At 41.6% G+C, this 18,519-nt stretch overlaps 1 protein-coding gene across 1 annotated transcript in view; it reads left to right on the top strand.

Annotated features, from left to right (window-relative positions):
* The first annotated feature begins 5,233 nt into the window (after positions 1-5,233).
* The window catches only part of NUP58 (nucleoporin 58), a 30,032-nt gene continuing 16,746 nt past the window's right edge, over positions 5,234-18,519 (top strand). Inside the window, exons 1-6 of the mRNA XM_052649945.1 lie at positions 5,234-5,459; positions 10,154-10,293; positions 13,403-13,552; positions 14,182-14,319; positions 15,875-15,985; positions 17,623-17,647. Coding sequence (XP_052505905.1) covers positions 5,353-5,459; positions 10,154-10,293; positions 13,403-13,552; positions 14,182-14,319; positions 15,875-15,985; positions 17,623-17,647 — 671 coding nt within the window. The 5' untranslated portion in view covers positions 5,234-5,352. The remainder of the gene's footprint in view (positions 5,460-10,153; positions 10,294-13,402; positions 13,553-14,181; positions 14,320-15,874; positions 15,986-17,622; positions 17,648-18,519) is intronic.

Genomic DNA, 18,519 nt, shown 5'->3' with positions numbered 1-18,519 from the left:
AGACGGGGAGTCCCTGGAGCCCCTTTACCATATCAGGGGACGGCACCAAATCTCCATACTTCCTCTTTTGTCTGAGCTGCAGCTCTTTCAGGAGAATCGCAGTTCAGTTCAGTCGATCAGTCGTGTCCGACTCTTTGCGATCCCATGGACTGCAGCACGCCAGCCCTCCCTGTCCATCACTAACTCCTGGAGTTTACTCAAACTCGTGTCCATTGAGTTGGTGATGCCATCCGGCCATCTCATCTCATCTCGTCCCCTTCTCCCGCCTTCAATCTTTCCCAGCATCAGGGTCTTTGCAAATAAGTCAGCTCTTCGCATCAGGTGGCCGAAGTATTGGAGTTTCAGCTGCAGCATCAGTCCTTCCAATGAATATTCAGGACTGATCTCCTTTAGGATGGACTTGTTGGATCTCCTTGAACTCCAAGGGACTCTCAAGAGTCTTCTCCAACACCACAGTTCAAAAGCATCAATTCTTTGGCGCTCAGCTTTCTCTGTAGCCCAACTCTCATATCCATACATGAATACTGGAAAAACCATAGCTTTGACTAGACGGGCCTTTGCTGGCAAAGTAATGTCTCTGTTTTTCAATATACTGCCTAGGTTTGTCATAGCTTTTCTTCCAAGGAGCAAGCATCTTTTAATTTCATGGCTGCAGTCACCATCTTCAGTGATTTTGGAGTCCCCCCAAATAAAATCTCTCACTGTTTCCATTATTTCCCCATCTATTTGCTGTGAAGTGATGGGACTGGATGCCATGATCTTCGTTTTCTGAATGTTGAGCTTTAAGCCAACATTTTCACTCTTCTCTTTCACTTTCATCAAGAGGCTCTTTAGTTCCTCTTCACTTTCTGCCATAAGGGTGGTGTCATCTGCATATCTGAGGTTATTGATATTTCTCCTGGCAATCTTGGTTCCAGCTTGTGCTTCACCCAGCCTGGCATTTTGCATGTTGTACTCTGCATATAAGTTAAATAAGTAGGGTGACAATATACAGCCTTGATGTACTCCTTTCCCGATTTGGAAGCAGTGTGTTGTTCCATGTTCAGTTCTAACTGTTGCTTTTTGACCTGCATATAGGTTTCTCAGGAGGCAGGTAAGCTGGTCTGGTATTCCCACCTCTTTAAGAATTTTCCAGTTTGTTGTGACCCACACAGTCAAAGGCTTTGGTGTAGCCAATAAAACGGAAGTAGATGAGTCTAGGTTAAGGAATAATCAGATGTATTTTATGTAGTCTTATCTGAATCCAGCACAATCTCCAGTATTATGGGATTGCGATGTAAAGTGTGGTATCTCCACAGTTTAATATCATCATCTCTTAAAAATTATGTGATGAGTCCAAGCAAGTAAAAACCTTTCTCTGTATTATTTTTCCCCAAGGTTTTGTCATTTTCTCCATTTCACATCCTCATACACATACCATCAAAACTCTATCTCCCCCTTCTCTTCTCTTATCATTTCTCATCTTCTCTTTTTTCAGTTCTCAGAGAAGTAACAATACTAACACTTTAATTACCAGGTGGCAGGAAGAGCACTAAGTGCTTTATCTGTATTATGGGGAAAATACTATTATCCTTCTCATTTTAAAGATGAAAGTGAAATACAATAAAGTAACTTGCCCAACATAATGCAGCAGATAAAGCCTAGATTCCAGAGGTAAAGCCAGACAGTCTGACTCTAGAGTCTGTATTCTTAACACTGTTCTGTATTGATTTGTTTTTCAAAATCCATTAAAAGTTTCATTTGTGGTAATTTGATAGGCTAGGAAATGAGTCTGTGCTTTTTTTTAAAAAAAAAAAAAAGTAAAATCATATCTAAAATAGAAAATCAAGGGACTTCCTTGGCAACCCAGCAGTTAAGATTTTGCCCTTCCAATGCAGGTGGTGCAGATTTGATCCCTGGTGGGGGAGCTAAGATCCCATATACCTCCCAACATGGCCAAAATAAATGTATGAATGAATAAATAAAATAGAAAATCAAATTCCATAAAGTACCAAATAACTAAGAAGAGAGTGAGGACTTACAAGTGCAAAATAGAAAGGAAAGTGTGTATGCAGAAAGGTAAGCAGGAGGCAGAAATTCCTGCCAAAGGGCCATTTCCAAACCAGGTGAATTTAGTACCTCTTTTGACACTCTCGAATCACCCAAAGTCCAGGAGTCAAAGTATAGGGCCCACCTCAGGAAGGGAGCACAATGGGAGATTCTACCTATGTGAAGCCAGGACCAGAAGGAGTCTCAACCAATCCAGTGCCCAGAATACTGCAGGAAATTTACCTTAACATTTTACCTTTACCTAAAAAGGTCATTGAATAAATTTATATAACCTAGATTCATCCCATTGCAGCCATGAAATTAAAAGACGCTTACTCCTTGGAAGAAAAGTTATGATCAACCTAGATAGCATATTCAAAAGCAGAGACATTACTTTGCCGGCTAAGGTCCGTCTAGTCAAGGCTATGGTTTTTCCAGTAGTCATGTATGGATGTGAGAGTTGGACTGTGAAGAAAGCTGAGTGCCGAAGAATTGATGCTTTTGAACTGTGGTGTTGGAGAAGACTCTTGAGAGTCCCTTGTACTGCAAGGAGATCTAACCAATCCATTCTGAAGGAGATCAGCCCTGGGATTTCTTTGGAAAGAATGATGCTAAAGCTGAAACTCCAGTACTTTGGCCACCTCATGTGAAGAGTTAACTCACTGGAAAAGACTCTGATGCTGGGAGGGATTGGGGGCAGGAGAAGGGGACGACAGAGGATGAGATGGCTGGATGGCATCACTGACTCGATGGACGTGAATCTGAGTGAACTCCGGGAGTTGGTGATGGACAGGGAGGCCTGGCGTGCTGCAATTCATGGGGTCGCAAAGAGTCAGACACGAATGAGCGACTGAACTAACTGAACTAAAAAGATCATTGAATAAATTTATATAACCTAGATTCATCCCACCTAAAAGACTTTCAAAAAAACTTTCAGGTTGTGAATGTATTTTTAAACATTTGGGATTAGTGCCTAGGAATGTGAGGGCAACAGAGGATGAGATCGTTGCATGGCATCACCGACTCAATGGACACGAGTTTGAGCAAACTCTGGGAGATGATGGAGGACAAGGAAGCCTGACGTGTTGCAGTCCATGGGGTAGCAAAGAGTTGGACTTAGCAACTGAAGGACAGCAAGGAATGTTAGCATAGCAAACACAAATCCTGTGTGTGTGTGTGTGTGTGTGTGTGTGTGCGCGAAATGCCACTCTGTAATAAATTTTAAATAACCCTAACAATTAATTTTCCAGGGAAAATCGTTAGCCACCATAAAAACTAGCACAAGAGGAAACAATTCTTAAAGAGATAATTTGTAAGAACAGCATAAGCGGCAATAAGTGTTTATAATTACCAGGCTTAGCTTGTAAAAAAAAAAATGCTCATTATGTTTAAAGAGATCAGACATGATGAAAATATCTGCAGTGTATGGGGAAAAAAAAATAGTTTCTTAATGATCTAGCAGACATGAAGAAGAACCAAATAGAACTTTTATAAATTAAAAACAAATTTTTTTCCTTTAAAATAAGTCTTCCTCATTTTTAAAATTAATTTTTATTGAAGTATAGTTGCTTTGACTTCCCAGGTGGCTCTGTGGTAAAGAATCCACCTGCCAATGCAGGAGAGGCGGGTTCCATCCCTGGGTTGGGAAGATCCCTTGGAGAAGGGAATCAGAACCCACTCCAGTATTCTTGCCTGGAAAATCCTATGGAGAGGAGCCTGGCGGGCTACAGTCCATGGGGTCGCAGAGCCCAACAGGACCGATCCACTAAACATTTCGAATGCACACGCACAGACACATATTTGCTTTACAGTGTTGTATCTGGTGTCTCATTATCAGGGAACCAGTCCTGTCATGGGGTCCCACTCTCACGACCTCATTTAAGCCTTCAGTTCAGTTCAGTCAGTCGCTCAGTCGTGTCTGACTCTTTGCGACCGCATGAACTGCAGCACGCCAGGCCTCCCTCTCCATCACCAACTCCCAGAGTTCACCCAAACTCATGTCCACCGAGTCGGTGATGCCATCCAGCCATTGCCTCCCAAAGGCTCCATCTCAAATAACTACCAGGACATTGGGGATTACGTTTTCAACATGTGAGTTGCGGAGGGACACAGTTCAGAGCGTGTCAGGTTGCTCAAGCTCAAGGCAGGAGAAAATGCTGCATTAAGGGGAGCTGTGGGATTTCAGGTTATAAAGAGACGTCACTTATAAGCCACTGAGTACCTCAAGGAAGGAGTCATTGGGTTTCTGATCAAGGCAGTGTCCTGGTGGGAATTGTTTTGGAAAGCAAATACAGCGGTTGCTTATAAACTGTATTTTACTGGAAAAAACAACAGGTAGGAAAATCCTTTGCAAGAGTAACGTGACAACCTCTGATGGAAAAACAAGGTGCACCTGGATTTGGTGGACCTCAAATGCACCACAGCCCGCAAGCCTTTCCTCATCCTCCTGCCGGAGGGAATCTCCTCTTTAAAACCCCGTTTTCCTTATGTGTAAGGTTTGCTTACGGAACCCTTACATCGTTCTCGCTTCGGAACTTTTTTGTCCGGTCCACTGCGCATCTTCCCTGGCAGGCGGCAAAGATATAAGCAATAACTGAGATTCAAGAAAGCTGAGCGCCGATGCTTTTGAACTGTGATGTTGGAGAAGACTCTTGGTGGTCCCTTTGGCTGCAAGGAGATCCAACCAATCCATCCCCAAAGAAATCAGTTCTGAATATTCACTGGAAGGACTGATGCGAAAGCTGAAGCTCCAATACTTTGGCCACCTGATGCGGAGAGCTTATTCGTTTGAAAAGACCCTGGTGCTGGGAAAGATTGAGGGCGGGAGAAGGGGAGGACAGAGGATGAGATGGTTGAAGGGCATCACCGACTTAAACTCCGGGAGTCGGTGATGGACAGGGAGGCCTGGCGTGCTGCAGTCCATGGGGTCGCAAAGAGCGACTGAACTGAACTGACTGAGATTCAACAGCCATACACCAAAGAAATAAACGCAAAACTGAACTGAAACCAAAGCACTATCCCAGCGGGACTTGCAGGCACAACCCCCCCGTCCGTCCCAGGGCGCCTTGCGCGGCGCGCTGGTCCCGCCCCTTCCCAGCAGCCCCTGCGCGGCGGGCGCGCTTCCGGAGGTCCGTGCGCGCGACCAGCTCAGACGTGCGCGGCGCGGCCTCCACCCACCTCAAGCCTGTCTTCGCGGCTGCGGGGCTCGGCGTTCGCGCCAGGTCGCGGCTGGGCGGGAGCGATGCTGCCGGGCCCACCTGGGCCTTGAGGCGGGAACGGCGTGGCGACCCTTTAGCTTGCCGACGGCGCGCGGAGCCCGTAGCCATGTCCACAGGGTTCTCCTTCGGGAGCAGCACGCTGGGTTCCTCCACCGTGGCCGCTGGCGGGAGCGGCACGGGCGGAGGTTTCTCCTTCGGGACCGGGACGTCCAGGTAAGCGCGAGCGGCCTCTTTCCCGGCTGGGCTGGGGGCAGGCGGCCTCGGGGGCTGGGGCCTGAAGGCGGGGGCGAGTGGGGGTGGGGGCCTGCGGGAGGCAGCCTGAGGGCCGAGGGGCCTGGGGGACGAGGGGCCTGTGAGGGGCGACCTAGAGGACAAGTGGTCTCTGGGGGGCGAGGGGCCTGTGGGGGCGGCCTGGGGGAAGAGGGGTCTATGGGGGGCGACCTTGGGGGCGAGGGGCCTGTGGGGGGCGGCCTGGGGGACAAAGGGCCTGTGGGAGCGCCTTAAGAGGCTGGGGACGGCCTGGGGTTCGCGGGCGGCCTGGGTGGGGATGCTCGGCGGCGGCATCGCGGCTTCTCTGGGCCCATCCCGGCGCTCTACTGCGGCGCCCGTTGAATGTCGAGCGGCTGAGTGGATCTCAGCTTGTTGGGGTTAGAAAAAGACAGTAGGAAATATTAAGGGGGGGACAAGGTCAAGTTTGTCCCCGGTAATTGAGACGCCGTTGCAGGATGTGTGGTTTGGGTCGTTAATGATTTCCAGGTTATTTTAAACACTGTTTCAAACCTTTTGTGCTTCATGGAACCCTATCTGAGCTTTTGTGGGGTTTTTTGTTTGTTTCAAATACTTGTTACAGCACTTATTGGCGGTAATTTCGAACAGTCTCTGCAAATTAGTATAACGCAGGTGAGGGCGTTGTGTCGATTGGCATTGTTTTTTACTTGGCTTGTAAAATGTAGGCACCATCGTCTTCGTTTTTCTGGAGCCTGCTGCTCACTACCGCACCCCGCCCCCAACCCGCCCCAAAGTGTGACAACCATTTGGCTTTGATCTCCAGAAAGAGGCAATTAAGATAAAGATCTTTTTAATGATGTGAGATTTAATCTTAAACTCAGTCTTCTGAATACAAAAATGGAAGAGATCATTAAATCAAGAGGCGTGTGCAGAATGAATTACAAGATAACTCCTGAAACTTGAAGAATGTGGTTGTAGATTATCAAGGCCAAAAAAACACACCAAAATAAAACCTATAGCTTTGTCTGTACCAAAAGGGAGGGGGCACAGACTATGCAGTGAGGTCAGAAATCTGGAGTTTTCCTTAATAGCTCTTTCCCTCATAATCAGTAAGGCCTGATCTTTTTAATGCTTCACTTTCCATTTGCTTTACTTCTAGAGACACCACCCTCTTGTAGGCTCTTGTCATTTGTAGAACAGGCTGGTATGTAATAGGCTCTCTTTTAGGTGGTAAAATAAGTCCTGTTTTCCTGAAGCTATTTTCTTATGAAAATACTTAAGATTCCTGCCAATATCTCAACCAGTGACCTTTCTCATGTTAGATGAAAACTGCTTCCATCTTCTACTTTGATTAGTTCCCTGGGATCCCAATTGTCTCAGCTGCATTCACGTCAGCTTTTTTTTTTTTTTTTCCTAACAACATTATCGCCAGGGTGATTAAACATTTTTGTTTCCATTGACTTTCATCAATGATTTTCTGTTCTTCTCCAAATGAAATAAAAATGAATCTTACCATGGTCCACCAGACCTGGTCTGGAACCTCTTCAGATATCCTGAGCCCACCTCATTTGTTTGCTCCAATTCAGTAATATAGGTACACTGTACCAAAAAACAAAATAAAAAACAAAATGAAAAAAGCCTGCAGGCACACCAATAAGTAACTGAAACAAAGTTTCAACAAGATACTACCCTTACACTTTGATATTTTCTATGCACTTTGATCTTTTGATCTTTTTCTTTTTTGACTTGATACTTTTGTTTCTTTCTTTTTTTCTTTCTTTCTTTCTTTTTTAAAATGCTGGTTATTCTCCTGTGGTGGATCCTGATCTTAGTTTGAAAAACACAGCTTGGGTGTTTTCTCAGTTCCTCAGGTGAAGGCCAAACCCCTTCCAACTTGAGGGCAGTTCCCTCTGCTTGGAATTGTCCTGCCTCCTGCTGTACTGAGCTGATGCCTGCATGTGGGCCTCAGGTGGTTACAGCCCAGGGAGGCTTTGCAAGACCTGTCAGCCGAGAGGGGTCTCCGTCCCTTACCTGATGTCAAAGCACTTAAACAGCTATGGTCATTTCTTTTCATTTTTTGTTGACTTGTTTATTGTCTGATCTCAGCAGTACAGTGTAAGCTCCATGATGGTGGAGGTCTTTTCATGCTGGTTTTCCAAGAGACAGTGGAGCTCAGTACATACTTGTTCAACGTGTGCGCCGAGTTGTTTTGGTATGTTTGTCGTTTGTCGAAACCCTATGGACTATATAGCCTAGCAGGCTTCTCTGTGGGATTCTCCAGACAAGAATACCGGAGTGGGTTGCCATGGACTCCTCCAGGGGATCTTCCTGACCCAGGAATTGAACCTGCATCTCTTACATCTCCTGCATTGGCAGGTGTGTTCTTTACCACTAGCACCACCTGCGTGAATGATAAATATTTCTGTTTGGAAACTTCCTGAGGGCAAGGTCTTAAGCTCATTTATCACTCCAAGACCCTGTGATAGTGCCTGGCCATATAAAAGGGCTTTTTTTATAAATACTTGTTGAATGATTGAGTAATAAACTTGAAAAATTTATATAGCTTTAGAAAGTCTTGGGAAATTAATAAAAGAAGAGATGGTCTAACACCTGACTATTGAAGTACTGGTTTGGAGACCTGGCATTCTTTTGGGAAATCAATTTGGGGAAGTTACTCTCCAAGCTTCAGTTCCCACATCTGGGAAGAGGGTATGATAACATACTGTTTATCTCAAAGCGTTGCTGGGTGAAATGAGCTGGTTTACTCTGTAAATGTCACCTGTTAGTTTGGCTCTGAAGTCCACAGTAAGGCCGGCAGGGAAGGTAAGATTCCATTCCAGATCTGCCTCGTCTTCTGACTTTTCTACAACACATTCTTTTGAGGAGTTGGCAGATAATTATATTGTTTAAGACAGTAATTGATTAGGTCTGGGGTAGCTTTCTGTTTTTCTTTCAGTGAACTTCTCTGCCACAGAGAAATTTCTCCTTTGCTTCTTCTCTGGTGAAGTAAGATTTCACTTGGCTGTATTTTCTTTGGTAATGTTTTCAACTTTGTGAAGTTGTGAAACACCTTATTGTGCCTCCACTTGTCTTGAATTGTCAAGAAATTTTAAATACTTGTCTTAAATGTGCATACTTTCACTACATATCTGTTGTATGTTCATGGAAAAGCAGCAAAAACATGGAGTTGCTGATTTGTTTCAGAGCAAAGGGAGCATAATAAACATTTTCTTAATTTGATTCTCTTTCGTAAAATTCGATTTGATTCAGTTGACTGTGATTGTGGGTGAGGCCTTGCAGCCCTGCTCTGCAAGTCCCCTGTGCTTGTACACCAGGGGCACGCACGCATCGCTGATGAGGACAGACACAGGGTGCACCTTCTCCTTTTTCCTGCTCAGTGCTGACGATTGATCCCAAGTTCTCCTTCCTTAAGAAGCTCTTCCCTCTCTATTCCTCTCACAGTGATTTCCTGGCATAATATCTTGTACATAGTGTGTTTAGTTGAATTTATAAGTGCTCCTTATGATAACAGTAGCAACAACATTTATTGAATGAAGTTAATGTGCTCCTCATAATCTCTAAATCTTTATAGAAAATCCTTGTTATTCCCATTTTGCTAATGAGAAGATAGAGGCTCGGAAAGGATATGTCACACAAGTGCCAGGAGGTTGGAGAGCTGGTACTGGAGCCTGGCCCAGTCACTGCTGCCTGCCCCTTTAGTTGAAATGCTGCAGGCTTTGAAGATTCTTTTAAAACTGACCTTGGGTTATGTTGTGGCATTTATGTCTATGTGGAAGGACAGAGAGAGAAGAAATAAAGATTTGGGCATGGGATAAATGGGATTTCCCTTTATGTTATACAGGTTATAATCACTCTCAACTCTACTACATAGTTTTTGAAGTCTCAGATTGTCAAGATATTTTGGCTTGTTTTCATAATTTGTTCTCCCATTTATAGATAGAAAATTTGAGCCTTTGCAGCTTGCTAAGAACAGTTGAAAAGCTGTGAACTTTGTTCACATTACTTGTCATTGTCAGCTGCTCTTTTTTAAGCTTTCAGAGGCTCTGAAGAGTGCTGACTTCTGCCAGTTTCACACTGTCGTGGTAGAGGGTAGTTCTGCTTTGCAGGTTCCTCGTGCCAGGACACATCTGTTTGTGTCCCTCACCCCCAGTCGCAGTGGTGGTAATATAGTGATAGAGACGTGGTGGAGACAACTCAGACACACTTTTCTGTTTCCGTCATGTTTTCTGTAGCAGTTGGGGAAGGACAAATGAGCTTAGCAGTGTGAATTGTATATACTTAGCTCAAAAGGAGAATCATCCACATTTATAGAACTTGCTATGGTTGTTTTAAAATACATCAGCTTTCAAACAAAAACTGGTGAGAGCAGAATATATGTGATCCTGTTTATAACTCCTTGGGATCTGAAATCCTAGCTGCTCTAGATCCTACTTTTCTTGAAGAATGATGTTGCCTTTTTTTAGGGATAATTTTATATGTGGGCTTATTATTAAAGAGAACAGAAAAATATTTGAGCTTGGTTGGTTAAAGGTAAATTGTTAGTTATTTTTGTACCCTGTGGAGATGTGTGAGATACTAACTTCGAAGAGCTAGCTTGCATTTCTCTTAAACAAGTACTGGCTCTAGTAGACTTTACTTTGTGTTTTTTTATAAACAAGCAACCCTACTGTGGGGCTCAATTTTGGGACCCTTGGGAGCACCACCACTCCAGCTACGACATCTGCTTCTGGTGGATTTGGAACCAGCCTCTTCGGATCTAAACCTGCCACGGGGTTCACTCTAGGAGGAACGAGCACAGGTAAGGGGGATCATCACATTCTCAGGGAGTGGGTTTGGGATATTCATTCTTTGCAGGTTCTGTCCTCTGTCTTCCCCCTTTACAAGAATCATCATTGGTGGTAGACTTAAAAAAAATAGCAAATACTGATAGGAAAAGCCATACAGGGATGTGGGGTTAAGGGCCAGAAATAGGGCCAGCCATTAACTGTGATTTACTTCCGTGAAGGAGGGACAACACACGTACATCTAAGGATGAAAGAAAATAAATCTTTTTAAATATAATGAATTAAAGTAATTCTAAAGTTTGTTAGATTAAGTTTGTATTTTACGTTAGTGAAGATTAAGTCATGTTTAGAGTTTGGACATTAATTTAGGATATGTGGGACAGTCAGCTTCCTATTTTGCTGTAACATTATAATTTACATCCCTAAGAGATGTCTTAGATTTTCTTTTTACTATTACAAACAATAGTTTCAGTGGGAAAGGGCAGGAGGTAAAGCTTTCTGGTAGACATTTTAATAATAATAAAAAAATATATTTTGTTATAAGCCAAAAATACGTTTCACTGGTGCCACCATTTAAAAGTTTGCTTCCTTGCTTGCCTTTGTCCTTTGCCCTCAGAGCCTCTTGGTCTCTGTTGCCGCCTTTGGTGTTGAGCTGCCAGCCTTACTGTGGCACTTCCCACAGCCACACAGAGGCCGTGGAAGGACCGTGGGAGTACCATGAGCGTGCCTCTTGAGGCAGTGCTGGTGTTTTGTTGGGAGTAGCTTTTTTATTCTCCTTGCCTGATTTTCTTATAGGCAGTAGTCCTTGCATTTTACAACTCAGTCCCTAATTAACCAAACTATATACAGCTTGTAATAAGGGAACCAATGCTGTAGGAAGAACACTAGTGTTAGATCGTGATTGTGGTGGAAGACACTGTTGCTCCTCAGCCTCACCAGCAGTGTTACAGCTCCCTCAGGGTGATTTCAAATCCTCCCCTATGAGAGGGCAAAGGAGTGCAGTCTTCCACTGATGATTCAAGCTTATTTCTCTTTTTGTCCCCAGCAATAACAACAACTATAACTACAGGATTAACTTTGGGTAAGGGTTTCTGAGGGGAGGTCCTAGATCTGTGGTTTCCTGCTCTTTCCTGATCTCTCTCAGAGTTGGGCTGTAGAAGACAGCGTGTGAAGACCTGATACAGATAACAGATGCCGATTTCTCAAAGAACCTTTCATTACTTGAGTGTTTAAAAAATAAAAAAATCGATGACTGTGTAATCCTTTTCTAATTCAGAAAAAATTTTAAATACAGATTTTTTTGGTCAAACTTTATTTCACAGTTATATTTTTCAGTCATTTAAGCCCTTTTAATGGAAAAAAGGTACCAAATTTTAGGCCAAAAGTCTTGGAATTAAACGCTGGTTGTACCTCTAAACAGTTGTGAGGCCTTAGACAGTCATGCTGCAGCTAAGTCACGTTAGTCGTGTCCGACTCTGTGACCCCATAGACGGCAGCCCACCAGACTCCGCCATCCCTGGAATTCTCCAGGCAAGAACACTGGAGTGGGTTGCCATTGCCTTCTCCAATGCATGAAAGTGAAAAGTGAGAGTGAAGTCGCTCAGTTGTGTCCGACTCCTCGAGACCCCATGGACTGCAGCCCACCAGGCTCCTCCGTCCATGGGATTTTCCAGGCAAGAGCACTGGAGTGGGGTGCCATCGCCTATCTGGCAGCTTTTAGTTATCTATCAAAGGAGGGATGAAAGGTTTTAGATTCCCTTCCAGCTCTATACTATGGAATGAGGGTAGCAGGGTTGACCTTGATGCCAGGGAATAATGCAAAAAGATGAGAGGACAGGAACCACAAAAGTTAATTCATTTAGTTAAATGTAGGTTTAAAATTGAAATAAAGATTTGTGGACTTTCTTTACTTGGATGCTGCTTGCCTACTATCCACAGAAAGCATGTCTGTTTACCACTGAAGTTTTAGACAGGATTGGTTACACGGTCAAGCAGTTGGCTCCTCTTGTGAGATTTTAGAACCTATGTGGGTCTGAAGCACATTACCCTGGCAGGGACTCCAGTTGTGGCAGGGGCAAGCCAGGAGCATGGTTTCTGGCTTCTTTTCTCTCAGTTTTCAGGAGAAGCCAAAATGCAGGTCATTCATAATTACTTTGTGTAATAATTTTGAGCTACTGCTTCTGGCTGTGGCCTTGAGTCTGCATGATGCTTTGAATATTGAGTTTTAGCGGAATGTGCTGGAGGTGGTGGTATCTCTGAAGTAGAATTGACAGAATGCAGGGGAGAGAAAGTATATCATGGATGTTCATGGTCTCCGGCTTTAGCAACCCAGTTGACTGTGGGGAATTTAGGGAAGTTTTTATAGGGAGACATGTAGAGTCCAGAGGGACATAAGGCAGAGATAGCTTTGGAGACTCAGATAGATATCGACTTGGACCCATGAACCTACAGTTGAGATTCTGAATGTGGGCAGGATGTTTTAGAAAGTGAGAGAGCAAAAATGGAGCCAGATAGAGTATGATTTAGTAAGTGAACAGAGATACACAACTAGTATATGTGAAGTATCAGTAGACAGAACGGGGAACTAAATTCAGTGTCTCATCATAACCTGTAATGGAAAAGAACCTGAAGAAAAAAAGTATGTATTTATAAAACTGAATCACTTTGCTGTACACTTGAATCATTGTTAAATCAGCTGTACTTTAAGAGAAGTGAACTGAGGAAGGAGACAGACAGGAGGGACTGGAGGAGCGGAATGGGGAGGAGAAGAGAGGCAGCTGGGCACTGACAGAGGAGCAGAGGAGGAGCGTTGCCAGCAGCAGAGGAGGTGTTTGAATTTAGTCTTGGAGAAGGAAGACTTTTTCTGTTGAGTATAAAAAAAAAAGGAGGGGAAGCGCTATTCTAGGTAAATCTGGAGGTGGGGCAGAAGGTGAATTCCAGTATCACCGCCTCAGTTGGATTTTCCTCTTCGGTGTTCACTGTGATTTGGTGAATGATTTCTCTCTTTGTTTATAAGTGCATATATCTGTTCTATCTACACAAAGTAGGATCTTAGACTTTTAGGGTCCTGATTGATACCGATATACATATGATTACGGTAAGACGGGATTCTTTTTAAAACAGGAACGGCAGCCACGACATCTGCATCTACGATAGGCTTCAGTTTAGGCTTCAGTAAACCCGCAGCGTCCGCCACGCCCTTTGCGCTGCCCATCGCCTCTACCTCGGCCAGCGGTCTCACGCTCTCGTCTGCACTGACATCCACTCCTGCAGGTGAGGCTGATGGAGAATAGTGGCATTTTCTAGTTGTATTCTCATTTCATTCAGTTAGTGAACACAGGTGTCCACCTTTAGAAAAGGTAACTTCAGTTGGGGAAAGTTTTTATTTCAGTCATTCAGCAGTGTTGACGCACTGAATTACTGGTTTGTGAAGATCTGCCTTGAGCATTAAAGCAGCAAAGGCCCTCTTGGAAGTTGGTCTCTTTACAGAGCAAAGCGGGGTACTGGATGAGAGGTCATGCATGAATCTGTTCCTGTCTGCTTTGTTCTCAAGGAACATTCTGGCGACAGGGAAGGATAAAGACTGCATAAACCTTGCCTGGTTAGGAGTCATCTGGTTTTGAGTGTGGAGCTGGTAGTCTGGGTTGAAAACTACTACTGTCTGTACTCTCTCACCTGATACCATGCTGGTATTAACCAAAGCTTATGCTTGTCACTGGTTTTTGTTTTAAAGGTAATATTTCTCTCTATTATTAAGTATATTTAATGTTATCTTTAGTGAATAGTTTTCCCCAAGAGCCAGTTTTATCTTGACATCGGTTTAAGAAAATGCTTTGTATTTTCTATGATGTTCTTAGAAATGATGTTTCTTTTTGAAGTCTTACAGTTTTCATTTTTTATAGCATCCACAGGATTTACCCTGAATAACTTGAGTGGAACAGCAGCCACAACTACCACTGCCTCAACAGGCCTCTCTTTAGGGGGGGCCTTGACTGGTTTGGGAGGCTCACTTTTCCAAGGTACAAGCACAGCAACATCAGGTAAGTGGTGATACCTACTCTCCAGAAGAGTGAATGATAAATTTTTTCATACATAGTTGGATATCTTTGCCATATTTTAGAAATACATTTTCTCAGCATGACTAGATAAGGAGACAAAGAAGGACCTGTTTCAAGAGTCAGTAAACTGTTCCAGAGAAACTTATCTTTTGAATAAATGGCACTTGGATAGTACTGAATTGTTTAGCCTCTAAATTCACTGTGAGAGAACTTGACCTCCTGACCCTGACCGGGTTCTGGGAATGGCTTTTTGTTACAGATGTTAGGAAAGGGTATTAGAGTGCTTTGAAGCAAGACATTAAAAGCAAGTATTAAATGATTTTATTAGTTTTGTAGATGTCTCTTTTTTTTTTGGTGAGTATCTTCTCTTAACCAAATCACTGGCTTACTGTAGCATACATTTCTTTGCAGGATAAATATTTAAACATCTTTCCCAAAGATTCCAGTGAGATCAAAACACAAAAACAATAGAAGAGTCAGGGTTGCTTTTGTATCTCGATGTTGAGTTTTGGTTGACACAGCATTCAGTGTTTACTCTATGTTAATGTTAACCTAAAAGTGCTATTGATTTTTTTAAAAATTCATAACATTTATCCAGCTGTGTGTTTCCCACACATTGTCAGGATTTAAATCCAGTTTTCATTTATCCCATGCTCTTATCCAGTACATCCTGCTGTTTTCTGTTTTTAAAGTAAATAGAGTCTTGTCTAAAAAGAACACACTTATGTCAGCTTGAGAATGCGTGGACTTAAATGATTTACCAGGGCAGGGTCTTTGAAGTTTTGACTTGATTCACAGATATACGTTGATGACTTAAGATTAACTGTAGTCTAGCTCTTCCACGACTTTTGTCTGTGAAGTAGAATTTAAATAGGTGAAGTCTTTTTTTTTGTTTGTGTGTTTAATCAAAAGAACTTGAGAATGTGAAATTTCAATTTTTCGACTGCAAGTTTCTATCAGTTCTTTAAATTTCATTAATAGTAAAACTCTTTGCTTTGTATTATACTAAAAACCTTATAAATTCATGCTAGATTATTTCTTTTTCCCCAGCTTTGAAATATAATTGACAGGTAAAACTGTAAGATATTTAAAATGTACAATTTGAAGATTTGACTGTATACCTTATTTCCCCCATCAGGTTAATTTATACATCCAATACTGGATGATTTTGAAGTATAGAATTCCAAAGCATGATTGGAAGACAAGTAATCACCTGAAAAATGTGCACACTAAAACTACTTTGATACGGTTTAAAAATATCAAATAAAATCTAGTGTCCATGAATATCAGTTAACAGATATATTCTGGCCCTCTTGATAAAAATCACATCATCCAAACTACATACAGCACTGAATACAAGTGAGATTATCAGTCTTTGTCCAAAGCATGCTCTGGACTTGTTTCTTTTTATTTGTCTAAGTCAAGCGTGATGATAAGCTGGGATCCAACTTAAAGGTGTTGAGTGTGTTGGTCATTCGGGGAAGTCATTATATATTAGGGTGAGGAACTTTATCAGTGATGTTTGGCTTGTTTGTAGGACTTGGACAAAGTGCTTTAGGCCTGACTCTGGGAACTACAGCAGCTACTTCAGCTGCTGGTAATGAAGGCCTCGGAGGTATAGATTTTAGTAGCTCATCGGACAAGAAGAGTAAGTAATGTTACTGTAATTTTACATTCTAACAGTCCTATTGAGGGAATTAAATTCCTGTGTCTGAAAAATTAGTTAAATATTCAGTAGGGAAATTTTTAAGTTTGCATTATATTTCACAAATTTTGTGTGTTATGCATTTAAGATTTTATTTTTGTAAAGGACTCAGATTTGTATGTGCCTTTGTCTTATGTAACTATCTGAACGCATATATTATACACATTTTAAAAATTGGGACCATGATCCATGTGTTGTTTTGTAACCTGTTCTTTCTTGTGTAATGTATCGCAAGTTTTAATCAGTCAGTAATTCTTTACAAATATTTTAATGTGCTTATCGTCAGTTATGAATGGATATGTCATCATTCAGTCAGCCACCATCCTCCAGTCAGTGTTTGTCTCCAGACCTTTGCTTTGGGAAGTGTCACTGTACTGGGCACCCTTGCAGAGAGAGGCAGTGTGGTGTGGTGGCCAGCCTGTTTGCTGGCTATAGATCCTGGCTCAGCTGTTCACAAGCTCTGTGACCGTATTCAAGCTCTTTTATCCTCCTGGTGCTTAATGAAGTAGGGGAAATAACAGTCCCTGTTTCATGGGGTAGGTTTGAGCATTGTAAAACCTTAGCAGAGCCAAGCACACAGAAAATGCTCTTTGATTTTATTATGAGTTTTTGTTCATATTTTGGTCATTTCCTTAAGGCAAATACCTAGAAATTGAATCATGGGCTTAAAGGGAGGGACATTTTGGAGTCCCATTGTATATATTGTGAAAGTGCTTTCCAAAAAGATTTACTCACCAACCAGTATGAAAATGCCCTTCTTGCTGTGCCCTTGGCATGCCTAATATTCTTTAAAAAATTTTTTCCAATCCAAATGCATTGTGAAGTTTTCTTTTTTTTTTTTTTTGTGGTGTTGGCTCTGTGTGTGATTTGTTCTGATGAAAGCATGTTCCTCCGGAGTGCGTACATACATACTGCACTGAACCTCTTTGAAGAGCTTAGAATGACATAATGCATGAAGTTGTAGGATATTAAGTGTCCTATGTCTGTATGGAATTTTTTAATTGGACATGGATTTTATTATTAGAAGATACTATGATATGGTGAATTACTATCCTAAAAGTTGATAAAATCCTTTTAACATTAGAAGATTTGGATTTATTTTTCTTTGAATGAAAAATTATAAACACAAGGTCCTTTCTTGTTTTTATTTAATTTTCTTTATAGTAATTCCATAATTCAAAAATAGCCTTAGATGTTTTAGCAGCTTATTTTTTTACTCAGATAGAGCAGCCTGATAATAGGGCCTTAAAAAAGTGTCAAATAAAACTCTTAGGAGTTAAACTCCTCAGCAAGGAGATTCTTCAGGGAAGATAGTTGAAAAAGGAAGGTTCTTTCCCTTGAAAGAAACACCTGCAAATCAGCTGCATAACTGTTTATATGTACATAAAAACAGTTATATATATGTCTGTAACGCTGTGATTAGAGTGTGACAAGTCATGACATCACATACTGTTTAAGAGGCAGTCTAAGAAATCCTTAACCATTTCAACTTTTACCTTCGTTTGTGTTAGCTTAAAACTTGTATTTGGAATACACTGATAAATAGCATATTTTTACACGAAGCTTTTTCAATTTTCTAGGTGATAAAACAGGAACAAGACCAGAGTAAGTTTATAATTTGACTTCTAAAATATTTTAATTAAAGAGTTTTACTTATTAAACTGTAAGTAAATGGTATGGTTGGAAGTAAATGGAACCATACACACATTTAGAAGAAAAATTATTTTGAAGTTTTTGTGACAAAATAATAAACAGGCTGTGGAGAGATTGTGAAAGGTAAGTTAATTTGAGAAAATTATAACTATTTCTTTCTACGAAGTAGTTGGCATTTCCTCAAATAATAAAAACAAATATATGTAAAGTGTCTCTTTACCTTCTTATAAATATTGAACAACTCATGGACTTTACTCTTGGACCACTTTTTATTTATATATACAAATTAAACATGTATATGTACCTTTTCTTTTATATGTAAATTGCTCTGCCAGTACCATTCACTTCCTGATGCTGAAGAAGGAGAAGGCCTTCATGTACTTTGTGTGTTTGAAGAGTTTCATTTATTCCTGTCTTTGTTAAGTAGTCATGATTCCTTTCAGCTACCCCCAGGTCTTATTTTGTTGAAGAACAAATTGAAGTTATAAAATAATAAAGTAAAAGTTGTGAGCATCTCACTGTGAGAAGTTTGGCAGGTTTTCTTTCTTTAATGAATGCTGTAATATTTTTGAACCTAATGAAATGTCAGTCCTGGGATTTTTGAGCTGGAGAAACTTAGTTTAATATCTCATCCCACCTGCAGTATTCTCTGATTTTGTTCTGAAACATTTAGTCAGATGCATCTATGTGTACTTGTAACAAATGCCAGTCTTCTTAGAACAGAAATCTCCATGTCAAGTGAATTGTTAGTTATTGTGTAGGTCAGAAAGTTTATTACTCTTTATAAGGAACTTTAAAATCATCCAGGAAAGCTATAAATAAGG

Source organism: Budorcas taxicolor, chromosome 12 (genome assembly GCF_023091745.1).
Source record: "Budorcas taxicolor isolate Tak-1 chromosome 12, Takin1.1, whole genome shotgun sequence".
In the NCBI taxonomy this organism is placed as follows: Eukaryota; Metazoa; Chordata; class Mammalia; order Artiodactyla; family Bovidae; genus Budorcas; species Budorcas taxicolor.
The sequence above is the reverse complement of the archived record's forward strand: the minus strand, read 5'-3'. Positions and strand labels throughout refer to the sequence as shown.